General features: G+C 45.7%; 4 protein-coding genes across 4 annotated transcripts; 1 reads left to right on the forward strand and 3 right to left on the reverse strand. All coding sequences in view use genetic code 12, as the record gives it.

Moving 5' to 3' along the window:
- Positions 1 to 47: 47 nt before the first annotated feature.
- PSN45_002042 (uncharacterized protein) lies at positions 48 to 2567 on the reverse strand (the record flags this gene model as incomplete). Its single annotated transcript, XM_006689361.1, has 1 exon — positions 48 to 2567. One exon carries the CDS (start codon positions 2565 to 2567, stop codon positions 48 to 50), a length of 2520 nt encoding a protein of 839 aa, XP_006689424.1.
- Positions 2568 to 3097: 530 nt separating this feature from the next.
- Positions 3098 to 6868, reverse strand: SLN1 (Histidine kinase osmosensor; the record flags this gene model as incomplete). The annotated part of the gene is made up of 1 exon (XM_006689360.2): positions 3098 to 6868. One exon carries the CDS (start codon positions 6866 to 6868, stop codon positions 3098 to 3100), a length of 3771 nt encoding a protein of 1256 aa, XP_006689423.1.
- An 868-nt stretch (positions 6869 to 7736) lies between these two features.
- On the forward strand, positions 7737 to 9605 carry YPS7 (peptidase A1-like protein; the record flags this gene model as incomplete). The annotated part of the gene is made up of 1 exon (XM_006689359.1): positions 7737 to 9605. One exon carries the CDS (start codon positions 7737 to 7739, stop codon positions 9603 to 9605), a length of 1869 nt encoding a protein of 622 aa, XP_006689422.1.
- A 54-nt stretch (positions 9606 to 9659) lies between these two features.
- PSN45_002045 (uncharacterized protein) lies at positions 9660 to 10358 on the reverse strand (the record flags this gene model as incomplete). The annotated part of the gene is made up of 1 exon (XM_066157785.1): positions 9660 to 10358. The coding sequence occupies one exon, from the start codon at positions 10356 to 10358 to the stop codon at positions 9660 to 9662; it is 699 nt and encodes a 232-aa protein (XP_066013882.1).
- Positions 10359 to 10908: the final 550 nt, after the last annotated feature.

Raw genomic sequence — 10908 nt, forward strand, 5'->3', positions numbered from 1 at the left:
GCAGCCAGCGAATTGGGCGTGCATCACCCAATTGGTTTTGGCTGCAATTAATGGCCCGCCCCCACATACTGGTTGTTAAAAGCCTTTTTCAACCACTTCAAAAGCCGGTGGTAGATTACATGGTTGCCATTGTGGTAGCTGATACTATGATCCGAGTCTGGGAATACCATGAAGTCAAAGTTCTCCACAGACTCCAAGTTGAGCTTGTCTAATAATTTCAACGAGTGCTGAAAGTGAACGTTATCGTCTCCAGATCCATGCATCATCAAAAACCGAGTCACGTTGTGGAAGTTTGTCACATTGTTGATAGACCCCACCACATACCCCTCAGGGTTTTCTTGGGGTGTTCTCATGTATCGCTCGGTGTATACCGAGTCGTAGAGCTTCCAGTCAGTGACGGGTGCAACTGAGCAACCATATTTAAACACATGTTCCGTATCAGTTTCCAACGTCTTCAACGTCATGAACCCACCGTAGGACCAGCCCCAGATGGCAATTCGGTCACTATCCACATATGGCTTTTCGCTCCATTTTTTCGCAGCCTTTATCTGGTCAATAGGCTCATAATGGCCCAATAAGTCTCTTACAATGAACTTAAAATCAGCACCGTTCTTATTGTGTGTGTTGAAACCAGTACCTCTACCGTCTACTGTCACTACGACCGCATTCAATTCGGCGGCCGCAATGGAGCTGAACCCCACGCTGAATGCCTTGGTGACGGTCTGTGAACCTGGGCCTCCATAAACATAAAAGAGCACTGGGTATTTCATCTTGGGATTGAAGTTCAATGGGAATGTCTCGAGTGTATCCACAAAGATCTCATCCCCACTCTCATCCGGCCCAAGCGACACCACCGCATGTTTGACTTCTGGGATAGCATATTTTTCCAAGGCCTCCGCAAGTTTGGTGTTGGACTCAAGTGTCCGCACCACCTCGTTTGTCTTCAAGTCCACCAACTGCTGGTAAGGGACTGAGGGACCTCTGTAGGTCAACACCAAGTACCTTGATCCTGACAGGAAAGAACCGCTAAAGAACCCTTCTTTAGAAGTGTCGGTGATGTTTTTGATTATAGGTAAATCGGGCGACTTAATGGCCTCTAATAAGTTGACGGAATGGACATGTCTTTCTACAGGAGACTTCATGGTGGAGATGAAATACACATTACCGTCACTGTAGTCAAACGAGATCAGTCCATCCTGAATTTCCCATTGACCTTGAGTCAAAAGCATCCCTTCAGAATTGGAAGGTGGGGAGAAATACGCAAGATGGTTGTATCCATCAACCACCACCGTATCGATATATCCATCTTCAGTCAACTCGAGGGCCTCGTTCTTAGGAACATAGAAGGTGTCGAAAGTTACCTCAAACCATCCATGGGTGGCACTGTGTGTTCTGACAAGGTCATACTTGTAGGTATCTGCATTGATCAAGTAAAACTCCAACAAGTCACTTGACCTGGTGCTGATTCTCACTAATACGTCTTGGGCCGAAACCCACGTAACCTGAGTAACAAGCTTGTCTTTAATATTGGGGGTGTCAAGCTTCAAAAGCCTGGCATCATTGGTGTTCAAGTCGTAGATTCCCACATCCACTTTGGGATTAGGGTATCCTGGTTTAGGATACTTCAATTCCACCATCTTCGGATAGTCTTCATACCCTTCTTGCACGTAGTAAGGAATAGGAAACGTTGGCGTATCGCTATTATCCATCCGTAAGTAGCCCAACTTATCTCCGTTGGGTGACCACCACATAGTGATATCACTAGCGTACACTTCTTCTTCATATACCCAGTCTGGTCTGCCGTTGAAAACCTCGGCTGTTCCGTCAAAAGTAATCTGTTCAGTAGATCCTGTGATGAACTTGATGTAGATGTTGTTATCGTACACATAGGCGATTTTCTCTGAATCTGGAGACCATGCGGTGACAGAAATCTTATCGTCCGGATTGAAAAGCGGCACGATGGTGTTCTTGTGGATATCTAAAATCCAGTAAATGGCAAAAGTCGAATGTCTATAGTTGTGGGTGGAGTTTGTCCTCAAAACTGCCAATTGTAAATCCGGAGAAGCTAATAATTTGTCTATGTTATATTCGAGGCCAGCGAACTTGAACGCAGACCCGTTGAAAAGCACATACTCATAATCGGGGTCCACTATAGACTTCACCACATACTGAGTATCATACTCATCGTCTGTTCCAGAGGGAATGTGCTCTCTTACCACATATGTTCCTTTGTCGTTTTTGAGTGAATCTGGTTCTCTTATCCACTGTACTTCGAAGTATTCAGGAGAGAAAGTGCCTTCTCCAGCGATGAAGAAGTTTAAGGGGATCTTCCCATTGATAAGACCAGAGTGATTAGTAGGATAAGCGTAGTGGCTCAATAACGGAGGCGAATTGATTAAAATTGAAAGGTCCTTGTTGGCAATATTGTAGGTGAGGTTAAAGTGGGAAAGCCCAAATAGAAGAAATCCACTTCCCCAGACTAACACCGCTGTCAATATGGCCCCGGCCATATAGTGTCTGAATACTAACCCGTGGGGCCGTCTGCTTGGCTGAGTTTCCTTGTCCATAATGAAGAAAACGAGTTTGGTTTGGATTTGGATGGCTGGATTATTACAAAAATAAGTGAGGCTCTTTGATGATGTTTTTGGTGCGGCTCCATTTGAGGACCGAGCCGAGCTAGGCTCAGGGGATGGTAGCGATTTTAAAGAGCTTGGGGAGCGATGAGTGGATACGCTTAACAGGATGAGTTTATTCACCACGTCGCATGTCAGGTTGGGCCTCTGATTGAATTTGTGATGTTGGTATGCTATTATAAACTGGTGTATTTAGTGGTTTTTGTCAATTTCGCAGCATTTACAAGTGGTACAAAGATACCTATGATCCAATTCATGAACCCTTTCGATGCTGGGTATTTAACCTCTAGCATCAAAAGTTTCAAACGTCACTTAGAATTAAACTAGGTATCCTTAAATCCACCAATTTTACAAGTTCTAGTATTAACTTTTATTAAATATAGTACAGGGAATAATCTATCAAAAAAAATTGTACGTAATTATTGTTGGGGACAGTGTGATTGAAAGTTGTAGTTGGAGCTTGACTATGAATCGTAGCCCAATCTTCTTTCGTCACTCTGGTGTGTTTGTGGAGTGGTAACCGTTTCACTTAACAAAATGGGTGAGAACTCGGTGATGATCTTCCTCAAATTCGTTCTTCTAATGGGCTTGGCCAAGAAACCAGACATACCACTGTTAAGACACTCCTTGGCATTGCTTTCATCAGCAAATGCCGTCAAAGCAATAATTGGCTTATCATAATGCAAATTGCTTCTGATCATCTTTGTGGCCAATAACCCATCGATCTTTGGCATTTGAACGTCCATGAAGATCAAGTCATAGACATCATTCTTTTCGATAGATTCCTTCACGTTATCAACTGCCTCAGCCCCGTTAGAAGCCATGGTGATATTGGTGAATCCTTCTAACGATAACATTCTCCTGATGACTTCTTGGTTAACCAAATTGTCTTCGGCCACCAAGATCTTCAAGTGCAACAAGTCATGAAGCAAGTAGTTATTGTGGAGGTCCATCTTGTCCGAGCCGTTGGATGAATTGGCAGTACCGGTAGATGATCTGGCAATCAAATGTGGTTTTTCGAAATAGTGTTTCTTAGAAGCACTTTCTTCGCTTGACTTACGACCAGGACTTGGAAGCTCAATAGTGATATTTGGAGGGTTAATCTTGGAAAGATCAAGAGGCCCCACACTATCCTTAGGCGAAGATGTGGACAATGGAGTGCCAGTGCTGTGTAATTCAGACCTAGATGAAGCGTTGGCTTCATTACTATATCCGGTATCTTCAGCCTCACTGACTTCATTGATGATATCTTCATGGTTGAAGGTAAACGCAACCTTTCTGTTCATTTTAGATTTAGGATTGAATTCATCTTCACAGAATTCAGCCATGTCTTCTTCTGGAACCAACACTTCACCTACTTGAGGCAAAGGAACCGTGAAGATAAAGGTAGATCCAACCCCTAAGGTCGATTTCAAAGTCATTGTACCATTCATCATCTTGGCAAGTTGCCTACAAATAGACAAACCTAGACCAGTTCCACCGTAACTTCTAGATAAGGTTTGGTCACCTTGAATAAATGGCTCAAACACCTTTTCTTGCAACGCTGGTTCGATACCTGGACCAGTATCAGTGACTTCAATTTGTAAAACCCATGTCTTAGGCTTGTAGAAGTTTTTGATACGATATACTTTATCATTTTTGACCAACTCATTGGAGTTCAAAGACGAATTGATACTGCTGATACTTGGTCTCTTGGTAGTAGTACCAGTTCCGGATGTGGAAGCAGTCGATATGAATTTGTCTCTCATATTTGGAGGGGGTAATAATTTAGGAGATACTGTAGCATGACCATTACTAGTAACCAACACGTTATCTTTAGATGGTAGAGTTGGGGCTGTGTCATCACTTTCACTACTACTCAACTTCCTGTCTGTATCGAAGTTTGATTCGGTATCAGATGAGTCAGCAGGAACCGTTGGAAGTGGTTTCATATCCCTTTTGAACTGGGATTTGAAGACCGCATCCTGATATTGAGTGGTAGATAATGTCACGATACTGGTGGTATCATTATCATCACCATCTGCATCAACCGAGCTAGCAGATGATTGTTCAAAAGCTGCTTCATTAGTGGTGGGAGGCATTTTAGGTGGTCTGCCATCGTATGGATTGCTTTTGGAAAGAGTATTGGCAGCGGTTTCATGTCCGACAACATACACCTGGTTGTAGTCAGACTGATTGGATCTCTCTTGGTCGTATTCACCTAACAATCTGAAGGTGACATTGACTTTCCCATCTACTGGGGTAAACTTCAAAGAGTTCGAAACCAAGTTCATTACCACCTGAATGATTCTGTTGGAGTCACCGTATAAAATGAGCTTTCTCATCAAACTAGGCTTCATTAAGATCTTGAAAAAGACTCTTTGATCACTGGCCAACTTGCTGAAAATGGATTGGACTTGGTATGCGATTTCCAAGATTTGGAAGGAAGACTTTTCCAATTTGGATCTGTTCAAGGTATTTTTGGAATAAGTCAATAATTCGGTCAAAATATGTAACAACAACTCACCCGACCTATTTATCAACTTCAAGGAATCCTTTATCTTGGAAGTATCTTCTTCGTCCATGGCAATACTAGTCATACCTAAGATACCATTCAAAGGAGTTCTCAATTCATGAGAAATATTGGCGATGAAAACGGTTTTGGCTTCGTTGGCAGCTTCGGCTTCAATCTTAGATGCTTCGAGTTCCTTGGTTCTCAGCTTAACTCTATCTTCTAAATGTGTGTATTGTTTTTCCAACTCTTCTCTCATGATATTGAAAGCCTGAGTCAACTCCGAGAGTTCATCTTTGAAGATCTTCTTCGAATCAGGAATTCGTGATGGTAACCTGATACCCGTAGAGTAAACCGAATTTGAGCCACCTGTACCCGCAGATAACACACTATTTCTCTTGTTGTTGGAGCCATTAGATGAACCTTTAGCCAGCCCATTAGGTCCAGATTTTTCTTTTTCTTTTTCTTTTATGAGATGCTCACGTTCTTCTTCTTTATCCTTATTGTTAAAACGTCGGATAAGAGTTGAATAGTAAGGTGGTGGAGGAGAATTTGTATTCCCAGTGGAGCCAGAAGACTCTGGCTTCTCAACACCCCTTTCTCGTTCTCGCTTGGAACGAGTGATGGCCTCGGTGGCATACTTCAAGTTGGTGATGGGTCGGATGAAAAACACTGTCATTGGGAAGGTGATCAAACATACAAACCCACCAATTCCAATGGAAACTCCAATGATGATTTTAGTGAACTTCCTGACGGGAGCGTCGAAGGTCGAGATCCGTTGCTCGACAATGATGGACCAGTACTTTGGCGAATCAAGGTCCAAGGTTGAGTAACCTATGGCCACGGATTTGCCATCAATATTCTTTTGTTTAGTGGAAGCACCTGAGTCATGTAAAAGGGCTGCTTTCGCAGCCAGCGACAGGTTGATGTTATACACGGTATCACTGTTTAAAGAGGACCCAGCCACTGGGAACACTGCCTGGAAGCCTATTATATCGTCAACCGTATTGTTTGTGCTAGAATCCGAATCAAACACTGGCGCTAGGGCCAACACCGTATAATCATTGGAAGATTCCGAGTCGTTGACGGCTTGCTGTATGTTATTTGCATTGGCAATCACAGACAAGTACCCGGCTATAGCAGGGGTAGAAAGGATGATGGAGGTGTTGGCATACACGGCATAGGTGAGACCAACAAAGTATGTGGAATCAGCGTCGGAGTTGTTGGAAACGGGTCCAGTCATGAAAAAGGATTGTACCTGATTGCTCAACAGGTTGATTTGTGACGGCACTGAGAGGTTTGCCTGGAGCGGGTATAAGTAGTCCATAGATGGCTGGGACACGGAGCTGGCGTTGTTGGTGCTTTCTGCCACCACCGTGAGGTCCAAGTTGTACAAGCGAGCAGCGGCAAATGACTCACTGCTGGTGACAAACTGGTCGAGAGTGTCTTGTGCCTGGTCAAACACCGTGTTGGAGTTGTTTCCAGCTTTGTAGCTTGAAAGGGGAGTGGTGATGGCATCTCTGGTGGTGAGCCAATATATCTGATAGAGCAAGTAGTCCAACGCCTGGGTGACCTGGGAAGTTTTGAGCTGGGAGATGACTTCCAACCGCTCGGCCCGAAGGTCTGACAAGTTGTTGGAGAAGTATACTCCACAGACCACTGCCAAAATCAAAAGGGAGAAAAGACAAGCAAAGGTCACCAATACAATCAACTGGGTTCGGATGCCGACTTTCAATTTCCTCATGGTGTACCAGAAGTGCTATGCAAATATGTGTCTCGCAAGAGGAGGTTGCAGCGGCAGCTGTGTGTATGGGAGTATAGGCTTTGCCTGGGAGATGTGGTGGAATTCAAATGTTCCTAGCAATAACAAATATTTTTTTCTCTCCAGTGCTCGCTCGCTTATGGGGTGTCAAAAAATTTTCACCACAGAAAGGAGGTGGAACGGGAGGTGGGAAGGGGTAACGGATGGGGGCGTTAGTAGATGTAGTGAGTGGATAAGGTAGAAAGGGGGCAACGACTCGAGAAGCAATTTTTACTAAAAGAAACAAATTGAATTTGGTGCCGTAAATGTAAGTGAAATGAGGCCCTTACGTAGTGCAATGAGCCAGTTGCAGGGGAGGGTGAGACAAGTAAAAGTTATAGTTATAGTACCCGAAATTCCGGAGTGGTGGTAGAGGTGGCGAGAGAGATGGCGGTAGCAGGAGGTACAAAGGACGGAACCGTGTCATTGCTCACGTATCATAGTGGAGGTGCTACTGATTGTTTTGTATAATTTATCATTGTTCCATTGTTTGGTTGTTTCTAAAATTGGAATAGTAATTGGATGTATTTTGATTCTTGAGTCGTGGGAGCACAGATACGAGCGAAGCTCATCACCCTTCAAAACGCCTCATGCGGTGGGGGAGAATCCGCCTGCTTGGTCTCCCGAGAGGCACCAGGTAACGGCTGGCGTATTGTGGTACTAGCATAATACCCACCGCCGTGCCTTTCCGTATATAAAAATAGAACCAGATTTGCCGAGTGGTTTGTAGTGGGTGTCAGATCGTGCGCCACGACAATCCTCGGCCTTCAAAGTTCGCGGAAACATCTCTGCAAAATTTGCTAGGAATGTTATGGTAAGTGCTCTACATGCCTTTGGTTTGGCGGTATGGCTCGCCGTAGTGGCGGCCCGCGTCGACGACGACGATGACAAAAAGTCGTCTCTGTCGATCACAATCATCATCACCAACTCCAACCTCGGGTCCGGGTTTTCGCTTAACACCGACTCCACCACCACCCTGCTGACAAGAACAACAACCTCGAGTGCCGTGTCCGAAGGACTGGTGGTTTCCGAGGAAGACAACGACTCGTCGCTTTTGCGGTTTTTGTTCACCGAAACCTCCAGTTATTACAACATCCCGGTGACAATAAACCACCAGTCATTGGATCTTCGACTTGATGTGCTACAGAACGATGCTTGGGTGCTCAATGGTAATGAGATGATGGATTGCGGTGAAATTGACAGCTGGTGGTCGTCGTACTCAACGGCGTTCGAGGACTCCTCGGCCTCGACCCTGATCCCCGCTAGTCTCACCACCGCTGCTGAGTATACTGCTTTATACTGCGGAGATGCTGGGTTGTTCACCACGAGCACCAACGCCACGGTGGCAGAGCCCGACTACGGCGGGTACCAGCCAGCGGAGGAAGTGGCGGTGGCATACATAGACCTGATCAACGCTACGGGTGAGGTTCTTACCGGTAATTTCAGTGTGGCCAGCTCCAACCAGCAGTTGGTAGAACTTAAAGACTTCCAGTTCATCGATGCCGACACGTCAAACGTCTATGTAGGCGGCTTTGGCCTCGCACACAATAACAACACCGATACCGGTATCATGGCCGGGTTGGTCGACAGCGGTGTCATCTCACACCTGAGCTACTCGTTGTATTTCAATAACTTCGCCAACTCGAATGTTTCTTTCGCGATGGTTTTCCCAGGAGCCGTCAACTCCAAATACTACACGGGAGATTTGTACCAGTTCAACGTGTTGGACATCGAGGGCACACGGTTCGACGACGACCTGGCCCTAGCGGCGTACGGTAACCGTCGGGTGCAGCTGATGGTGCTTCCGAGCTTTGAGCTCACGGATATCTTAATCGAGAGCCTGGGGGGTGAGTCGCAGAGCTTGCAGTCAAAACTGACGGTATTGGCAGCGGTGTTTGACCTGAGAACAATCTACAACTCGATCCCCCTCCTGGTGATTGTCAACTTGGCGATCCAAACTAATGCCTTCTACAACGACGAGGTGGCTCGATGGATCGTTCAGTGTGATACCATTCGTGAGACCCATGCCACTCTCAACTTCCAGATGCACGAGCTTTTGATTCAAGTGCCGATTGACGACATTTTGATCAATGCCGTCATCTACGAAAAACAGTTGACGTTCTCCAATGGGGCCGATGCTTGTTTCCTCAGCGTACTCCCGATGACGGGATCGTACGCGACGTTGGGACTTTCGGCAATGAAGTCGGTGTTTATGGCGGTGGACCATGAGGGAGGCACCATCGGCTTGGCCCGTGCCAACAAAGGGGTTCAGGTGAAGTACTCAGACTACTTCCCGGACGACGACAACACATTGAGCCCGTACGAGCCAGACAATGGGTTCAATTTTTCAAAAGAGTCCGTGGAGCTGATTAGTGAGATTTCTCCCGGCACCATTCCTTTTGCAACCACCGCATCGCGCGAAAACTCCATGACTTTGAGCTACGAGGCTGGAGGCAGCCAGGCCGAATCGTTAACGATTCCCGCGCGATTATCGGGAGTCTTGATTTCATCGGGCGAGGTTGTGGTGACACAGAACGCCCAGGAGCTGACGCTGGACTCGTCGTCGGCGACGGCGGCGCTGGAGGATAGTCATAGCAAGAACGGGTCTGGTTCTAACCACCATTCGCTCTGGCAGTTGATAGTATTGGTAGTGTTCCCGGCTGTGCTTCTAGCGGTGTAGACATGGCATCCTTATCTTTGTACTATATGCAAATAAATAGTCTATATTTTTCATCTATAGCTTTCGCATCTCGATTTCTTTGAGTGGAGCATACTTGTTCTGACTGTACCGGAACCAATTGTACCAGAGAATGTCTAAGAACGTGATCACAAGCCCCACCACGTTCACCACGCTCAAACGGTCGCCAAAAATTATCGAGCTCAAGCAAATCGTCATTAGTTCCTTGAAAATCCCTGCCACCGATAAGGTGATGACCTGTGACACCTGTAAGAGCTTGAACTCACATAGAGTCATCATGAAGGCAAGAATTCCAGGTACCACCAATAGGCCAATGGTGGTTAGAACTCCTTTAAGTTCCCAGATCTCGGATGCCAAAAAGTTGCTCCAGCCTTCGACCACAAGTCCAATGACGAGTAACACCAAGCACATCGACGGCGACAAGTAAAAGATAGTCACGATGGAATTGGGCGTGTGTGGGTTGTTGCGGAGTAAGAGCTGAGTGAACGACCACCGTAATCCCGACATTATTGACGCCAAAAGCACTAGTATAATACCTGTAGGGCTATTTTCCTCATCATTTTGGCCTACGTTGTTTGGCCGTTTAACCATTAATACCACAGAACATGTCATAACCGAGACAATGGCCAAGAGCCGCCAGTGGAACTTTTCAAGGCGGAAAAGAAGCCCAAATAAAAGCACAAACATCAACGACAGTGTCTTTAACATCGTGTACAAGCTGAGCGACACAAACATAATAGAAAGATTCGAGATCCCAATATCCCCAGCCGATGCCAAAGAGCACGGTACAATTTGCTTCAAGTACAAAAGTGCCGGAATCAGGAAAAGTCTCGAAAATGGCGAGTGGGATAGGGTTTCAGACGATTGCAACTTTGGTCGTAACAGAGGATTGACATATAGCACCAAACAACTCAAAAGGAACAAACAAAACTGATGGAAGGACGTGATAATTATGGGGAAGCGGAAGTTCAATCCAGGTCCAAACATCCACTTATTGTATATGGAAATCGATAAGGAAAAAATATACCAACCTAGTATGTATACGATTGTTTGTGAGGTGTTCTTGTTGTGGAGATGCTTCGGAAGGCGTCTGTGCCCGGAATTGGAGGCCAAAAAACCCACCGACTCGTTATCATCGTCACTAGGCGCACGTAGTACACTGGCATTGCCAGAGTGGCCTTCATTTGTTATGTTCATAAGTTCGATAAAAGAGGCGATCTGGTGAAAACAACTTCTCCAGCAGATAATTTCCTGTTTCGCGCGCGCGCTTGGGAAGTGTTTCAGC

The sequence above is a fragment of the Yamadazyma tenuis genome, chromosome 2, assembly GCF_029203305.1.
Source record: "Yamadazyma tenuis chromosome 2, complete sequence".
In the NCBI taxonomy this organism is placed as follows: domain Eukaryota; kingdom Fungi; phylum Ascomycota; class Pichiomycetes; order Serinales; family Debaryomycetaceae; genus Yamadazyma; species Yamadazyma tenuis.